The sequence below is a fragment of the Melanostigma gelatinosum genome (assembly GCF_949748355.1).
Source record: "Melanostigma gelatinosum genome assembly, chromosome: 8".
NCBI lineage: Eukaryota > Metazoa > Chordata > Actinopteri > Perciformes > Zoarcidae > Melanostigma > Melanostigma gelatinosum.
In genome coordinates, this window is record NC_136641.1 from 14,932,833 (window position 1) to 14,952,172 (window position 19,340).

Here is a 19,340-nt window from a genome sequence, read left to right on the forward strand (position 1 = left end):
TTAATGACTAATTTTCTATCAACTATCTGACTGTTATTTTCACAATTTGCTAATAATCAGTATGATGTGTATTTATTTCAAATTAAAGAAGAAAGGTAATACGTATACAAGATAGGTTCTTGTATATTTAATTAACTCACCATTGGCTCTTTATTTAAATTAAATATGTGTCATACATTTAGTCTTTACGTTTATGAATGGTCTATGAACGCTACTTTGTTACACTTGGCATGAAAGAACTGAGGAACACAGAGTATTTGAACTGTGGGTGTGATTTCATATTACACAAAACTATATGATACACAAAACTACAGGCAGTTGATGAAAATGTCCACACTATGCATTGTTTTCTGGTTAATGTCACCAGTTAATTCAAGGGATCCCAATTTCCAATATTGCCACTTTAACAGTTCCTTAAACATGGAGAGAGAGCGAGGTCATCTCCATGTTAAAGAAAATGAATCATGAATACCTCTTAGATTACTGGCAAAAAGTAAAGTGTCTAATTAGAGAAGAGAGCTGACGGCATTCTAGACTTAAAGGATTTGGTGAATCTGTTGCTCCTGAGCGGACACTGAGGGATGTAGCCCGAGCCGTGCCTGGGCCCAGCCCCCGGCTCTCTGCTGGCAGATTCCAGTTGAAAGTTAATTGGACGGAGAGAGGTCTGAGACAGGCCGCGCTGAGGCCCATTAGCGATTCCCCTGTCGAATGCAGAGCCACGAGGATCACAGACTCACAAATAGGAGGATTAAAATAATCAATAGCCTTGACTTCCATCGACCACACACATACACACCGAGTAATTAGTGGACAACCTATTCAGCAGTGGACTGACACCCTCCTGAACCATCGCCCCCACACACGAGCTGCACACTCCAAACGATGTGGTGCCTAATGAGAGGAAATAGTTGCGTCTGCTTGTAAGGAAAATGAAGAAAAGGTCAGGAAGCCACCAAACAGCCTTCTACTGCCAATACCGTGGTGCTTTGTCACCGACTCATTCCTTTGACAATGTACAGCATGGCCACGAAAAATGTTTTTGGTTGAAATTTGAGTTCGCAATGACCCTAAACAATGGCAACCAATTATGAGATACCATAAAACGTCTCAAACAAATAATTAAAGCGAAGATTGACTGGAGCGCTAAAGCTCACATTCATGATTTACTTAAAATTATTTATTTAGCAAAAAAAACAAAACAAAGCATTAAGAGCAGATCTATACCTCTTGTATTACACGCTGAACAATAATTTGGTCCTTCTGACCAGCTGATTCCAGCAGCAACACTGCCCTCTTGTGTCGAGGGAAAGCATCAACCTAAGACGACTACGCAGTAACAGAACTCGCACCTTATTCCATCAAATCAAACAAATCAACTCAAAACCACCCAAATTAGTTTTCAGGAAAAACATTTATTTAAATGCAGCAACAAAACTGGGGTGAATTAAAAACATGGGAACCCATTTGAAATGTTACTGTACATCATGATAGTGTGTTTTGAATATACCGGTTTACCGCAGGATTAGAGAAGCACATTCCTCAGCCAAAGAAGTTCTTAGCCAATGATACAGTAGGTTGCTGACAGCTGTATACCATACATGTACACATTTATATATATATATATATATATATAAATATAAATATATATATATATTAATGTCCCATCCAAAATTGACACACTAGTATCAATATTTACAGTATATCATTATCAATTGATCTCATCTTAATTGCTGCATCTTGGAATGTTATTGCAAACAATGCAAGCATTAAGACTCTTGAATGCATATAGGTTGGTCACATTTGTAAATGGACCTGGCAGCAATAGCCAGAGCCATTTGTGGTCTTTGTAGGAAATGTAAAGGCACTTCTTAAATCAAATGAATGTGGAAAACCAATCCGTGGAAAAGGTTGGGTGGGACAGGTGTTGTAAAAGCTATCTGAAAAAAAGAGGGTACGTGTGATAGGGTAGAAAAAGCTGGCCGATCTTCGACTTCACCCGTTCATGACCATCCTGACCAGTTCTGTAAAAGAAGACACAAGAGAGACAGGTGTGAGAGTCGTGCTCTAGATCCTGGGAGGGAGATGCTGCATTTGGAGGCAGATCCCCCGACATGTTCTGTTCCCCCGCAGGAGAGAAGGGTTGAAAATGGTACTGAGAGAAAGAGGTGAGATAATCATCTCCCATCTCCTATTTAGCCAAAGCATATGGCCATGTCTATGATCCGAGAAGAGCTGGTTAGAGAAGCCATCCTCGCTGTATGCTTTCCTCTAGTTGAGAAGCAGAGAAAAGGGAAGACGGTCAAGGGAGCTAAGTCCGGTCAGACAGCGGTCAGCTACAAATTCAGCTTCCATGAGTAGAGAGGAGAAAATAATCAGCACAAGAGCAACTCGTTGCATTTCTCTGGTTAGTAGAAAAAAGGGACTAGTCCACTCTCCCAAAGCTGGTAGCTATATTCAAATGTAAGGAAAATGTCTGCAGTGTAAAGTGAACAGTCTATTTTATCGGTTTGATAAGAGCAGCACCTCTGACACCAACAGAGGAAAAAGCCTATTTTAATAGTGTAAATGACATGCAAATGAGATTAGAAGAGCTGCCTTGTGACATCCACACCCATCAGCTCAAATAACTCGACAGTGGCCACCAGGCTCTCCTCTGAATGAGACCAGTCACTTCCCTGTGTGTCCATCATATCCCCTTTATAAACTGAGGGGAGTCTCAGACACATGCAGAGGGGCATGCGGCAGCCAGGGGCCAAGACAGACTGCTGTAGGAGAGACTGAACAACAGGAGGCTACACATGGGTCAAAGCCTCAGGACTAAATATGAGCGGGACCACAAGGCTTTCCCACAGGCACCTACAGGTCAAATCTACTTTGCAACAGCACACTGTTCCTGTTCGCAAATTAAGAAGAGCAAAACTACAGCCGGTAAGCGTTAGGGGATTATTTAACAACTAAAATGCAGGAAAGCCTGGAGGTGCAATCTGATGATATACCAAATGCCCGCACCGGCCCTCAGCCTGACATGATGTGGCGGACAAATGCTGTGAAGGAAGAACAGTTAACACACTGTTATACACGGCCCCTTAGAGCAGTCAATTAACCACAAGTGTAAAGACGCACAAAGAGGTCAAGAGGATGGATACCCACATCGTAAGACTAAATCAAGCATTAGCTTACTCTGGTGACAGTTTAGTAGTTAAAAGAGGTGCTTCCAATGACTGCCTTCAGATAACTAGGACAGTGTTTTCCCCCGGGTGACTGCTTTTAACACCACAGAAGAATTTCAGCCTGAAAGCACGTTTTTGTTTAGCCTAACATCATTGAAACACAGCAGCTGATATTGGCAGCGAGGCAACAAGTGAACGGACTGCCAGTGTTTGAAAGACATCTTCCTGCTCACATATACACACGGGGTGTGTAGAGCCCCGTCTTCGGTGAAACACAGTGCAGATAAATTAGGTAAATAAAATATATATAAATTATATTTTAATCTTTCAGGGGGGGGGGGGGCGCAAGAGGACACACCGCACAGTACAATGCATGTGCCGACTGTAGTTTCATTAACACATTGCTATGCCAGGGTATGAGGTTTCATTGACAGTAGCAGGTATGTGGCAACAGGATTGTCACGCAGCCATCAGCCAAATCATGGCATGTTGTGTATTACTTTCCCTCTCACCTTCATAATTGATGCAGCCATTGGCATCTTCGTGTCCCGCCAAGAGCGTCTCAACTTCCTCCTCTGACATTTTCTCACCTGAACAAGAAAAACATTAATACATATGACATGGGTGACATTACCACGATTTAAAAAATGAATAATAAAAGAGAAGTACACAGGTAAGTTAAAAACTACAATAAGAACACTAAAAACACACTTGCACCCCCGATTACGCCAAATTAATAACTATAGCAAATAGGTTACTCATGATACCATGTAAATTCCGTTTTCAGCAAATACATTTTGCATTGACGCCATGCATTGTGGGGATTACAGTATTTTTGTGTAAGTGAAACAAATGTAAATAGTGTGTATACATTAAATCAAAATTGTCTTCCCTTCCAGCAGTCTATTAAAGGGTGATAAAAATGCAACTTGCCTAGCGTGGTGAGGACGTGACGGAGCTCTGCTCCCATTACTGTGCCGTTGCCCTCCTTGTCAAAGACACGCAGTCCCTCCACAAAATCCTCCATGGAGCCCTGATCTTTATTCTTAGCGATGGCCTGGAACATGGGCAGGAACTGCTCAAAGTCGAGCATCTTGTGGTTCAGCTCTGTGAAAATAAACAAACTTATGAGGAAAATCTGTTCGCCTCCAGCTGCAAAACGCACTGTTGCCACCAGAAGATTAAGAAGCGCAGTGACAATTTCATCATGCATGTACATTCAAAGAGATAACTCCCATCAGGTTTATTTTTGTTCCTCTCACCCTCAGCCTTGGGGTTGCCCAGGACCTTGAGCACCTCAGCATTGACAGGGTTCTGTCCCAGGGCCCGCATGACATCCCCACACTGGCTGAAGCTAATCTTTCCATCTCCTGTCCTGTCGAACAGCAAGAATGCCTCCTTAAACTCTGCAGGATACACAGACACGGGACGAGTTAGGGCAGGGATATGAATGATTGTAAAACATGAAGTGATCAGCAGACAGCTATGAAGGAATGACATGGAGATAGTAAGAGACCTGGAAATAGATGAAATCAGAAAAGCCAATAAATGACAACAGGCAGACAAGAAAAGCAAAGGTTTTGACATGATCTGGTTTTCTGCCAGATCATGTCATTTCCGGTAGGCCTACATTTAAAGTGACCAGACAGGACACACAGGACTACGCTGACTAACCTGCGTATGTTTCATATACCACTTTAGGCACTCCAGGATAAAAGATGTATGAATAAATTGTACAAATCTACAGGCAAACACAAACTGATAAGACACGCTTCGTTCAAACGCTCCAAAAATCTAAAAGTCTTTTATGCATCTCATTACTAGAACCGTTGCATGGTAGACTGTGGTTGCAAAAGCTTGCTCTCTAAACACCTTTCCAACTTCCTCAATTCAGCAAATACTGCATATCAACATTAGTCATCTGGTTGGTCTGTGACTTTTTCACCACACCTTGACAAACACAAATTGAAACAACTTTACTAGTGCACCACTACATGTTCTGTCATTGTTGTTGTAGTTTGAACATGCAAACACTCAGTTGCATTTAGTTTTCAAAGATTTAAAATATCTCAGAATATCATGGAAATGGGTTTAAATTGTAATGGTAACTATAGCATGCCTTAAATAAAGAACCAAAACAAACTGGTATGGATGTAGTATGTTAGATTTAAAAAAAATCTGGTCCAAATGTTATGAAACAAGCAAGCTATTCCCCAAAAAGCTCAGGCACTGTTTATTCCTGTTCTGAGGAATGTGACTCTTCCCTTCTGGCCTGTGAGCACTTTTCCCAACACCATATTTGGTAATAGAGGAGTGAAGCAAAGTAGGTGGAGAGTGAGAGTAGCTATAGCCCATTATGTCAACTGCGATTAAACAAACCAGACCTAGGACAAAAACATGCACCACTGTATCCAGCACCAAAAAAGGGCACGCTGGAAGATAACAGGCAAAGCTTATGGCTAACTGACACAACCAGGACTGGCTTATAACACATGTGAGCTTTGGCTATATTTGGCTATATTTGGCTTCATATGTACCGCTAATGCATGATTGGCCACACACAAAAACACTGCAGCACACGGTTAAAGTATTATAACGTTATATGCAAAATGTGACTGACTTGTGACGGACCAAACAACAGTGCAAAGCGACTCTACTTCACGGTTGAAACAGGTTAACGTTAGGTTTACCCAAAACTAACATGCAGATCACACCCTAAACACTCCGATCGAGATAGCCATCTGTGCTAAGGCGGTCCCCTTTCACGGACTTACCATGAATCTGATCCAGGTTAAACTCAATCTGGAAAGGACAAGCAGTTGCAAGTGGAAAGTGATGAAACAGTACAGAAATTAAGAAGGATAACCAAAAGTTTAGCCTACAAACTAACGACATGACAGGCGGGCATAGAGCAGGGTGGTAGTGGAGATACAGAGTAAAATGTCATCTCAGCCAAGCAAGAATGAAAGCATGCAAAACAAGAGAGATCTTCGAAGTGCCACGACACAGAATCAAAACTCACCAATGATTTGATCTTCCGAGAAGTCAGACTGTTCAAAGAGAAATTGGGCTACATGATTATGGATCATTTTGCTCTGCAATAAGCTAGCTTGGGTTAACTTCAAAGGCGTTCGCACATATTTTTTCGAATAGTTAGATTTACTCAAACAACACATTCCATAAGAGAAGCACATTCAGCAACAGTTGGTCTACACGCGGGTCTTTAGACCACATTAATTAGAATGTCGTGTGAATGTTAACTTTAATCCATCTACCGACCGAGCTAACGTTAGCTTCTCAAAAGTTGCACTTCCGCTAGCAACCCGCGAGCCAATTCCGACATTTCAAACTCAACTTATCATATATGAAAAGCTAAACTATTTTCTTGAGACAAGAAGCTAATTACACAAAGACAAATTGCTGCGTGAGTCGAGTCGAGGAAAGGTAAAAAACCCACCATGGCTGTGTTGGCTGAGGTGTGTCAGAGGCGTCGGCAAACCAAAGAACGTGTGACGGTTCTCAGAGAAGGGCTGGGTGGGGAGGAGAAAACCTAAACTATAGCGGCAGTGCGTCATGACGCACGACGCACGACGTCAACGCATGAGGCGGACAACTAGACTCCATATATAGGAATAGAGATTAAGGTATGTTTTGTGTGATGCAGTACATTATTTTTAAGCCTTAACGCTGCTTGAACTACTCACTTTATGATTGAGGTGACAGGTAGGCTACATGTAATACGCAACTGTATACTGTTTAATTTCACATATTCTGACCAGCCTGCCTTTACATGAATAAGGAACAGATTTAAATATGTTGACAAAAATGTGACATCACAACTAGTGTTAATGGGAAATTTGAAGTCTCCAGTGCACATACGGACGGAGTGAACGAGAGAATGAAATCGGTGAAGTAGGACACATTGTGTGTCAAGTAAACTCTTTAGCAATAGGCCAGTGCATATTCATGGTTTCTGGGTTAAGAGCTTTTATCAAGGTTCACTTTTTTTGTTAAAAAAACATATCAGACACAAATTATCATTCCAAAGACAGTATTTTATCTCAGAGGGGATCTTAAACATATATTACTTTTAAGCAGCCTGCCCTTAATTTACAAAGTAGGCAGAGAGTCAATGGACCCAATGTTAATTGATGTGTGTTCTGATTCGGACATGATTTTAAAGATGTTTTAAAGAATCTTTGTCCCTTTGTGGTGGGTGTTTGACTTTGATCCAACTTGGGTCAATGAATGCATGATTGCACTGGATGACTTTGCTCGGCTTTGCAATAAGGATATGAGTGTCCGGCCATGCAGGAATGATGGATTACTTTCGGCCTGTGAGATCATGGACTGATGTCGTATGTCTTCACAGCCTTGGCTAAAGCACTGTCTTTGCCCAGCAGGAACTCTGGCCTATTGTCATGTCCGTGGTCCCACTGTGAGCAGAAGTGAATGTCTTAACATGACCCACATATCCTCACAGGCTAATTGGGACAGTCTCGCTCCATACAATCGTGTAGTAACAGCAACACAGTGTAACACTTAAAGCACTAGAGAATGGCAGCAAAGCTAAAGCACGAACAAAGATGAAGCACATTAGCACAAAGTCTAATGTGGGCATCAGTATAGTTTGAGTTTCTTCAAGACATCTTTACATTCATGTTTTGTCTGATTGATCTATCCCTGCCTTTTACCTGAGAACACCAATAGCTTGGACATTTGTAATGTTAACACTATTTATTTGGTCAAGGTACTTACTTAGTTCACTAAATTCCTGTATTTATTGATATGTTATATTTTCTCATTAAATATATCAACTTCATATTTACTTCATTTCCAGAGTATACAATATAAAGGGCACCGTTTTTAATGAATCCCATTCTCTTTGCTCAATGCCTCATTGCCTTATGTGTTAACATAAGCAGCCAACATGTGTCACTACATAGACAGACTGTACTATATCTGTAATATGACAGTAGACAAAGTTCCACAGGTTGGTCAAGTTATATCTGGGATGTATCTCACAAACTGTTATTTCAGTCAAAGGACAGAAGTATGGGGAGGTCCATTTTCTTTGCAGCCAGTTTTTAGCTTTGAAAAGTGGGGCAAGTGAAACCTCTCTAAATTATGAATCGAGTGAAGAATAAAAATGTCCTGACTTGAGTTGAATTAGTGATTTTCTCTTGTTATTTTGCTTCTCGGATTAATGATAATATTAATAGGTGTGTAGGTCACATTCATTTGTTGGAATCTTCTTCTTGAAGAAAGAAATAGCACAAACTGTGACAGAAAACAGCCCCTTTCTCCCTAAGGAGGTCACTGACTGACATTCTCACTTTCAGTGCCCCATTTCTTTGCTGAGCTTAGATTCAGTCTCAGTCCAGATTGAGGCTGACAGTTTATTAGCATCGATATAGTAGAAAGCTGCTTCGCAACTAATCAGCATATTCTTTTTTTTTACAGAACTAAATGGCAAACAAGTTACTATTTAGATTTACCATCTTGCTAAAGATGACTAAACACTGTACATTAAATCATAGATGATATAGTACATGCCATTTCTAATTATAGTCCTAGTTTATGAATGCCCCACATTAGCTTTGTCATAAAAAGCTTACTGTAGTCTACACTCACCTCCAAAGCAGTGGGGTCGAATGGTGAATCCGAAGGACGCAGCATCCTAGGTTTCTTCTCTGGAGCCGGTTTTGGATCCGCAGGAGCCACAGGGAGGCAGGGGTAAGGAGGACCCAGTCTGGGCTGGGTCACTGGTGAAGGAGACTTCTTCATGGAGGATTCTCTTTTCGGAGGCATTCCTAATCTCTGCACCAGCTGCTGGTGTGGCTGCTGAGAGGAGGTATCAAGCTATGAATAAAGTGTGTCAGATGTGCATATCCTGTGGAGCTGTGGGGAGGGGAGGATAAAAGCAGGTTGATGATGCCGATGATGCTCAGGGACCCAGTGGTGGAATGCAGTACATTTACTTAAGTACTGTACTTGTAGAATTGTAGCTACTTGTACTTTGTTGTATTTTATGCAACTTTCTACTTTCTACTAGGCAAATATTGTACTTTTTACTGCACTATTTGTCTGACAGCCTTATTTACTTTTCAGTTCTTTTTTTTCATACCCTTCCTGTCCATTGAAAACCATGTATCTCCAATCTCTTGGTGATTTTTAATTTGTTTATGTCTGATAAACTGAAAGATGGGGTGTTCCTTTATTGGTTGAGAAGATCTCCCTACTTCTTAAGATAAATAAACAATTAAAACCCCTCTTGGATTCGCTGTAAAAATGCATGGTCACAAAGCTGAAAACAAAGCTGCTTTCTGAGCTCATGAAAAGTTGATTTTTTTAGAGATACATGTTTTTTACCTGAGGGTGACTCATGACGATCTTTTCAGAATATAATGTATCACTGTAGATTTAACTGCTCAATATTATATAAAATGCAACAGACACATTATATAAAATGCAACAGACACATTAATACAGCAGTGATGTAAATCCAGAAACACTACACAGTATGTACAACATGACACAGCCAAAAGTAGACAGTAGTTCAACATAGTGCCACTAGATGTCCCTATTGTACAGCAAGAAGACACGATCACTGACGCTCTTGGCTTCAACTTGCTTCAACTCAATAAACACAAATCCGTTATTTAATTGAATTGCAGGTCTACCTCATGCATGGTTTGATACAACAGAGACCCCGTGACTAAAAAAGAACAGTATTTGTAACGATAATAACGATGATGATGCATTGCATTTCTATCTCTCTGTCTGTCTATCCATCCAGTGGTGTAAAGTAATACTACATTTACTCAAGTACTTAACTAGAAGTTTGAGGTACTTGTACTTTACTTGAGTTTTTATATTTTCTGCGACTTTATACTTTTGCACCACTACATTTTAGTGGGAAATATTGTACTTTTTACTCCAGCACATTTGGCAGAGTCAAATAACAATACAAAATATAAGCAACACATAACTTATTATGTATAGATTATAATACTTTAATATAATATGACCTACATAATTAATATAAATGTGCCATTCGGCACAATCCTTTTTCTACCTGTCCTTTTTATTTTGGACCATAGGACTAATTCAAGTTTTCTATGGTAGCCTAATACATGTGTACTTAACTTCAGTAAAATGGTCTAAGCCGATCTTTGGCTTTAAGAGTGACGCCCTATTTCGATGTTATATGATTGAATTTAACGTCACTGCAGAGAAAAACAGATTTACAACTTCTGGCGTCACTCTACCCGTTCCTCCAACAATCAATGCTCCCCACTCCTCAGTGGATTTTTGGAACAATCCATCGCGCGCTCAATGGGCCTTGAAATTACCGTTTATGTGGGTCGAGCGTCAAAACAATAGCGACATAAGACCCTTGCTGCGAGACCAACAGCACTCCTGGCGCTTTAACAGCGGATCGAACATGCAAAATTAAGAGAAAAGACTCACTTAGAAAGTCATTCCGATTATCTACATACATACAAAAACTAAAACATAGCTTTTTATTATATTTATTTTTGAAATTTTAATTATATTCTGTCAGCCTGCAGCCTATTGTCAGCTGATCGCTGATGAGTCTGCCGAGCAGACAGCTCAGTGCAGTTTAAGACGATTAGCAGTAGCTCACGTTTTCCTCATCATTTGCAACAATCATCCACCACAAGAGGCTAATAATAACAATAGGAATATCCATAATTAGCTGATTGAAATAGTATCCTATCCAGGTGTCTGCATAGTTCTTAACATGTCTGAAATTAATTTTCTAAATTATTAGACACTTAATTGGAAACATTACTGTCATCGTTTTCCCTTTCTGTAATTTTGTGTGCAGTGTTGTGAAAGCAAATTCAATTACTCCAACTTAAAGGAAATGTTTCAAGAGATCCTTTGAGGGGCCCTACTGACTAATGAAATTATGGCAGTTCTCCCACTTTAATGTCATTCAAAGTCCCCCATGCTACAGCAAATCTCCAAACCACCTGATTTATTTTTAATGATATTACACCCCTCACTCGGCTGTGTCATGGTAATAATCGGGGCTGCTCCAGCTGCCTCAAGATCACATTAGCCAGGCTTAATATTGACAGTGCTGGGCCCACTAAACAATGAGGCTATGGGGATAGGCGGCTTAGAGGCTGCCTAGCCAATGGGCATACTGCAGGAGGTAGAGGTGGTGCAGGCCAGGATGCTCCAGTTCCCTATGCCCTGGAGGACTGGCACCATCATTAGGCAGCGTCTTGCTTCTGTGGAGCTTTAAACCCACCACTACCAGATCCAGACCCCACCCAGACCCCAGACATCAAAACCACTGACAAGGGACCATGAAACTAGTGGTAACTTGATTCCCTGCTATTCTTTTATCAGATGGAAAGACCTGCCAGGACAATAACTCAGCAGCTGCACCTTGTGTAGGTTCCTGCTGTTTCAAATGCTTTGGACGGCTCAGGGAAAACTTTTCTGCAGGATTCACCTTGTGACAACATGAAATCAGCTGTTGGAGGTTCATCTTCAAGACTACAGACAAATGACAGCAATTTCTGATTCCTGTAAAGAAATGACAAATAGATAAACGTGTGAAACACTCGTGAAATGTTTTTACAATTTCTAATATTTTGTTATTTTGGGTCACGTCCACCAAAAATGCAAGAAAAACCTTTTGCAATCTGATTTGATTGGAAAAGTGCTTTTATCCGTTAGACTAATTTATGTTGCAGGCTTGCCTAGTTTTTTTGTATTTGCATAATGGTCACACTGGGAATCAGAGGCCACTTGTGGGACACTTGCACCTGATCACAGAGACACGATGGCTCTTTGCCAATCACACCTCCACCGTTGAGGCTCCCAATTAAAAGTCACCTGGATTTGTCCTTGGATTTGTCAGGTTGTACAACATCAGTCGATGCCCCTGTACGCTGAGATTTTTTTCTTCTGTCCCAAATTGTTATTTGGATCGGTGGGGATTTTGCACGGGGGCCCACAGATTACCGTCGTTGATTAGTGGTTGGGTGTAATCCTTTCAGCCCCTCTCTCTCCAAAACACCCTTGGGATATGCCCGTCTCCCTGAGGGCCGGCAGCATGGCAGATGGATCCTCCTCCCCCTCTTCTGCCCCCTCTAACAGCACACCCAAAAACACTGTTGATGTCCTGGGACGGAGGTTGTAAAGTATCCTGAATATGAAACCACAGGCACCTTTGTTTAGTGGCTCTCTCTCCACTTAGTGAGAATTGCCCTCAGGCCTGATTCCCATTCTGTAGCTACATTTCTGCCCAATTGGAATGTTTTCCAAATCCATTAGCCCAAAGGAAGAGGAATAAGATGCACAAAATATGCTCCTATTGCCTGGGTGAGATTCTGCTAGATCTTATCAAGACTCACTTTGTAAACCAGACAACTCTAAGTTGTTGACATCTTAGTTGTATGGATATGGAAAGCCATTTGCCAAAAAAAATGTATGTGCTGGTGTCAAGTCAAAACATGGGATTATATTCCTACAAAAGGAGATAAAGATAACCGAGTCTATCGTGCATCTTGTGTGTTCATGTGTAAAGATTTAATGTACATTGGTACATTTTCACGATGCATATTGCACAGTGAAAACCTGCCACCGTAAACTTGAATTTATGTTGTGATATTAATGATTAATATAGTTTGATCTCCACATAGAGAAAAACGGATATATTAAGTTATATGAAGTAAAAATAATTGGCTTGAGGTTTCACTTTTAAAAGGATTCAACATTTAGACTTATCTGAAATATCTCACTTAAATATGTTTTGCAGTGAAAAATAAAAACTGAAAAAACAAACACAGAATGGTGTAAGAGTCAGTTAACATCAAGAGATTTAATTGAAGTTAAAATATCATCAACTGTCTGTGTGTGTTGATGTGTGTGTTAGACCATTGATGTTCCCCTGTGTGCAGCGGAGTCAGTAAGCTGTCAGTCTCTCCCTCAGCAAAGTCTGCTAGAACCATATTCAGCCTCAGTGAGCAGCAAATGGAGAGAACTGAGCCCTGGGACTTCTTAACACACACACACACACACACACAGTTTAGCAACAAAATGGAAAAACTTGAAAACAGTCAGGTAAAATGCATATGTTGAAGATAGACTTGCGCAAGAAAGTTTTCTGTTACAGACAAAACTTGGAAAATGGTTGACACAACCAACTTTTATTTTTGGTTTGTCAACAATACAATGTCATCTCTCTCAGCATCCCGTGCCACATGACCCCCACCCCTTACTACGCCAACCCCTCTTGCAAATCCACGCTCCCTCCATCTTTTATGATCACTACAAGGGGCTCAGCTTTCAGAAGCGGTCCAGGGAGCATGTGTGTAGAGCTTTAATTCCTATTGTATTCGTGCAGTCTTGGTGTGTGTGAGTGTGTCTGTGTTTTAGCGAAAGAGGGAGAGGGAGATAGAGATGAAGAAAAAGACAGGAACAAGGACCCATCTGTCAGCGCAGCACACAAATCCCTCCCATTCCACTCTGAGTCCCAGGGGACCAGAGCGAGAGACAACTCACTTGTGGCAGCGTTTTTTGGAAGGATGGAGGTTACCCCCATTCATAGCAACAACAGCACTAAAATAGCTAATGGACTGGTAGGCCCACTCTTTTGGTCATAGACTTATTTCGGACAGCTCATGCCTAAATGGAACATGCATCTTAGCCAGTCTTAGTGTCAAAAACTCAAAACAAAATACCGGCAACATTTTCGGAGGAATCTTTTATTGGCTACACATTAAATATCTTAGGAACAGTAATAAGCAGCATGCCTTTGTAAGAACTTGAATTTGTTAGATACATATTTTTGGAATACCCAGGTTAATGCAAAGTCATCAAAAGTTGGTTCAGATCAGATGTGTCCACCGTGACCTCTTCCAGAAGGCTGGTTATCTATGTTGCTGCTTAAATGGGAGCAGGAAGCAATTCCCTATCTGTGAGTCAGTCAGTCATTTGGGAAACCAATGGGGCTGCAGGTGTGGTGGAGGCCATTCTCACACTCATGGGACAGAAAGTAGTGCATGTGTGTTGTGTGTTGTGAGGTGCATATACCTGGGGACCTTTAGACACATCACATTAGAGTTGTTGCTGTTGGAAATGTGCTGGCGCTGCACATCCCAGTTACACACACACACACACACACACACACACGCGCGCGCACACAAACGGCAGGGCTCCTCTTTCTCTCTGTGCACATGCCTGTATGGCCAGTGCATTGTCCAGGAGTGATTAGGGCCGTTAGCGAGGTGGATAAATGCTGTTTCAGCACGAGACATCATCTTGGACAAGCGGTGACGCGTGAGCATCCAAGCAACAGATGCCCACCCACCCCCCACCCCCAACGCTTCCTATATCCAGCCATCTGTTCGGGTCTGTTCAATTAATCGTTGGATAAGTGCCTGTTTTTACGCGATGTTGCAGATTAGCCACGTGACCACCTCTTATTTCTCAGACATGCAAATACGTTGCACACTCAGAAACACGGAGAACCAACAGTGCAGTTGGCAAAGTTCAGTCTAAGTCTCGAACACAGCTGTGCGCAATCGCGCGCACAATGGTATCAATGCGGGGGCACGTGCGGCTCGCGAGACCCCGGCTGTCAATGCAGTGATGACAATAGACCCCCACTGCGCGGCGGCTCGCCACGCACGAGGACAGGCGGGCGTTTATTATGCCGCGGTATTTATAGTCAAAACTGGGGAAAATGCTCAAGATTGAGAAACGATTAGTGTATAAACAACAAAGGCCATATAGTCGTTTCAAGACCTACACGGATTGCGTTGCATTCATTGTCTGTGTTAATGCTAACTTGTATAACACAATAAAAAACATAAAAAGATAAACTACAAATTGAGAATTCGCATTTATTTATCATTGACTGCAGCAAATATGGAAGTATGTGTTCACAATCTCCCCTGCCTGGGTCAGTTGTTGAGCCTACCATAAAGTACCTGTCTGTTCATCATTGCTCCAATCGATTCAATAATCAGATAGCCCTTGGGGACAGAATATGACGCTAACAATGGAAGAAAACAATTGAATAAGTGGGTGAACAACGCATACACCTGCTCTCTGCACACTAAACTGTCAACATCACTTAAATACGCACACATGGAAGAGCGTCTCTTTACTCAGCGAAGACCATCGCCTACACTGTGTTTAATAAAGTGGAAAATTCCAAATCCACGCGACTAATGAAGATATGGACAATCGATTAAGATGGTTAATTTATGGATTTAAAACAGAATATGGGATTTTGGGGGTTAATGCTACATTTCCAAGCGTGGCGATGTATTGGCTAATAACGCACGGGGGAACATATTGAATTCAAGTGATGTGCAAAGGCTGTGAGTAAATACTGTCCCTCATTTCTGCTTTTTGCTAAAATTGCGTCCAAACACCTCTTGTGTGCAGCGACTCAGCTAAACGTCTTAACAGGTTACATGTGTAGCCTAAATATGTTTGATTATATGTGAGATGAAGCTAAACAAGTTGGCGTTTGTGAGATGTTGGGCAAATAATCTGTGGCTGGTATAAAGGCCCATGAATATGGGTAGATATGTGCGTTTGTAGCCGTAGGATAGGCTCCAATGAAAGATATACTCGTTTACTCGTCATTTATTAAGTTAAGTGTTTTCCAATGTGTGTTTCAGGAACTCACTCTTTACTAATACAACTCTGTCTACACGTGCACACGGGCGCGCACTCTCTCATGTCTCTCACTCATTTGCTGGATTAAATTTATGGCCACGAGCCCGCCACGCGCGTTTGGCTGGGTTGGTAGTGGGCAGGGCGCCTAGGGGAGGGGCTTACCCGGCTATAGGCCACAATATTAGACCGGTCGTGTCATTTGTAGATGAAAGTTCCACGCGCACTCATGGTTATCTGAGAAAGCAGAGGAGTTTGGGACACGAGCGGATGTGCGAAGAGAGAAACGCAATTACTCTGGACACATCACTCAGCTGCTGATCTTTTTTTAAGTAGACCTGTGTTTCTTTTATTTTGCACAGAGCGAGAGATAAATACTAACAGGTGAGTTTACACATTTGTTCATCATCAGTTCAGTATCAAGAAAAAGGTCACAAATTGATCTTATTAGTGATCAACGTCTTGCTACTAAATGTACCTCATGCACTTATGCTGTCCTCTCAGGGGCAGAAAACAATCTACTAGTTAATTTAATCATGTTGTCGATTTTAATAAACTGAAATAAAAGTCTTATATTTGCTGTGTTCTAGCCTAATTATGTTTAGTAGCACAACATCTAGACACAATTGCCTGTCTGAAGTTCTGATTTCATAAATTACAGTAATTTGTCCTACTTTTTGATGCACTAGTGCACAATAATTAACTGGCAGCTTTTTCTTTCAAAACAATAGAAAATCATCTGTTCGAGGACATACAAAAAAAGAAACAATCTATTCCTTTCATTTCTTCTAGCGTTTGGGCTGTATGCATTATTCTTCTTCAAGATGTTGAAAAAAACTCTTGACTTGTATGTTGCCTCTATAATCTTTGAGCTTTATGGTGAGTAAATGCTGTTGTGTCCCAGATTGACAGGGTCTCTAGAGATACAGCTCTGTAGCGACTACAGTATAACAGCAGGGGGCCATTTATTCTTAAAACAGCCATCTATTCCTTAATATCAGAATATCACACTGTGATACATTTGAGATAATTATGGGGCTTTGGTATGTTGCCACCAGATCTTGAAAAGAGGAGTGAGCTGATCAGAATTCAGTGCTGAAATGACAGCGCTCATTCGTTTATTCATTGGACAAGAGTTGCCAGTCACTATGTCAGGCACTGCTTCTTGTTCCTGGTCCATCACAATACAAAATATTATCCTTACATATGCATTTTAAGGAGAAGCATCATGCATTTACATTTAGCCCTTAAGATATTACACACTTGAGGTTGACCGACTTTTTGTCCTGTTTTTTTCAGATCAAAATGATGACCAAACAATTTGGAAAGAGTGGGGATGTGAGTGAGCTGGTGAGCTCCCTCGGCTGGCTGGAGGAGGATGACGGCAGCTCTCAGGATGGAGAAGAAAGCCATGGCCTGACTGTAGGTGGGCGAATCCGCTCCTGCACAGAACTGGGCAGTGAGGATATGGAGGAAGAAGAAGAGGAGGAGGAGGAGGAGGAGGAGGAGGATGAGGAGCAGGAGATTGGACCAAATGGAGAACAGGCTCCCAAAAGGAGAGGCCCTAAGAAGAAGAAGATGACCAAAGCAAGAAAAGAGAGGTGTCGTACCCGGCGAGTCAAAGCCAACGCCAGAGAACGTTCACGTATGCACGGGCTGAATGATGCCCTGGAAAACCTGCGCACAGTGATGCCCTGCTTCTCCAAGACACAGAAGCTGTCAAAGATTGAGACTCTACGGCTGGCTCGCAACTACATCTGGGCTCTGTCGGAGTCGCTTGAGAGTGGCCAGTCCCCTGAGAGTCATGGCTTTGTGGAGATGATGTGTAAAGGTCTGTCTCAGCCCACCAGTAACCTCGTGGCCGGCTGCTTGCAGCTGGGGCCCAGTCCAATGATGCTCAGCAAGATGGACGATAAGTGTGGCGGCCCGGGGGTGGGTGGTGTGGGGGGTCAGGCTGGCCATCCCCTCAGCTACCCGTCTCCAGGCCTTCCCAGCCCCCCCTATGGCTCCCTGGAGGCTTCCCACCTCCTCCATATGAAGGGATTCAAGGGGCCTCTATATGACAACCCCTCCCCGAACGAGTGCAGCAGTGGCACTCCACCATACGATGGACCCCTCACTCCCCCCCTGAGCATCAGTGGTAACTTTGCCCTGAAGCAGGAGCCCTCTCCCCGTGAGTCAGAGAGGAACTACACATCCCACCCTGGCCACCATGCCCACTACCTCTCGTCCCACCATTACCCCACTTCCACGACCGGCAACCTACCAGGAGGGCCTCAGGGCCACCCACTTTTTCAAGCTTCACGCTATGACCTGCCCCTGGACGTGGCCTTTGACCCCTACACTCCCTCTCACCTGGTCGCCTCTCAGATGGGCAGCATCTGAAATGTGACCATGAACAGTTAAGAGGCCCAGTGATTGACTCTGGTGTGAAATTGGCAGGGAGAGGAGCACTGCTCTTGAATGAAATGCTGTAAGAATGATGGTATCGATAATGTTTGCATTATGTTGTCAAGTAATCTGGGAGAGTGGACGCTCAGAGAGACTCACCACCTCAACTCAATCTACCTGATACACACACGCACCCATAACGTTTATTATTTTATTCATAATTTTTTGCTATGATTATATTTCATTTTGATTTTAATTATTTCTGAAGAAGTTGTTGGAGTGACTCAAGATAATTTGACCAAATCAGATATCCGCACTAAAGCATTACACAAATGTTTCAAGTGTAGAAAATGAACAAAAAGGACTTTGTTAGATGTGCATGTCTGCATATCAACAGAAATTGAACAAGTCATAACCTAAATTGTGCACTGAGGCCTACAGCCAATGCCCCCTTTGCCATAAGAAAACCCAATGCATTTATTTATATCTGTATTTAATATTTATTTTGATAATGTCTCGTCCTTTTTATATTTTTTCAGCACTGTTTTTGTTTCACTGTTTTCTTGGTTTTGTTGTCAGTCACTAGCAGCTGTACTGTATTTAACTTATTTATTTGAGGTCTTTCAGGTACTTGTTCATTTTGTGTCACAGTTTTTGTCATATTGTACTGTTGTAAATATTTTACTGTTTCGCACTTAATTGAATAAATATTCTTATATTATATGCTATTTCCATAGTAACAATATTTGCCGTGTGTTTTTCTTTTATGCTGTCATCCCGTACCTAAATTTCAGTTCAACAGAAAGTGCACATCTCCTAATTTAGCTGAGGGTACCTATTTGCAGCTACATCAATTCAAATGGACACCAACTTAATATTAATATTATAGTGAGGCTTCCGTAAAAATAAAGCTCTTTTTGCATTTCACATTGAACTTATGTGATAAGTATTATGAAATACGTGACAGCCCCAAACTTTAAGGCACCACAAGTCAGCAGAGTGATTTCAATCGTTATCAAAAATCCAAATTAAGTAAATTAGGTTCTAAATATTGTAATCATATTAACAAGTAACTTAATGCCAGCTTATATATCACACTCC

General features: G+C 41.7%; 2 protein-coding genes across 4 annotated transcripts; one reads left to right on the forward strand and one right to left on the reverse strand.

The window, feature by feature from the left end:
- Window positions 1–1,392: 1,392 nt before the first annotated feature.
- Window positions 1,393–8,981, reverse strand: LOC306780958 (myosin light polypeptide 6; the record flags this gene model as incomplete). 3 transcript variants are annotated; one of them, XM_079273521.1, is made up of 6 exons in its annotated part: window positions 1,393–2,021; window positions 3,683–3,760; window positions 4,104–4,277; window positions 4,433–4,576; window positions 5,945–5,972; window positions 8,805–8,981. In XM_079273521.1, 6 exons carry the CDS (start codon window positions 8,979–8,981, stop codon window positions 1,993–1,995), a joined length of 630 nt encoding a protein of 209 aa, XP_079129647.1. In that variant the 3' UTR covers window positions 1,393–1,992. The 3 variants fall into 3 exon arrangements, with proteins under 3 accessions (XP_079129647.1, XP_079129646.1, XP_079129648.1); XM_079273520.1 differs by lacking the exon at window positions 5,945–5,972 and adding an exon at window positions 6,193–6,220; XM_079273522.1 differs by lacking the exons at window positions 5,945–5,972; window positions 8,805–8,981 and adding exons at window positions 6,193–6,220; window positions 6,628–6,698.
- Window positions 8,982–17,153: 8,172 nt separating this feature from the next.
- On the forward strand, window positions 17,154–18,233 carry neurod4 (neuronal differentiation 4; the record flags this gene model as incomplete). The annotated part of the gene is made up of 1 exon (XM_079274355.1): window positions 17,154–18,233. The coding sequence occupies one exon, from the start codon at window positions 17,154–17,156 to the stop codon at window positions 18,231–18,233; it is 1,080 nt and encodes a 359-aa protein (XP_079130481.1).
- Window positions 18,234–19,340: the final 1,107 nt, after the last annotated feature.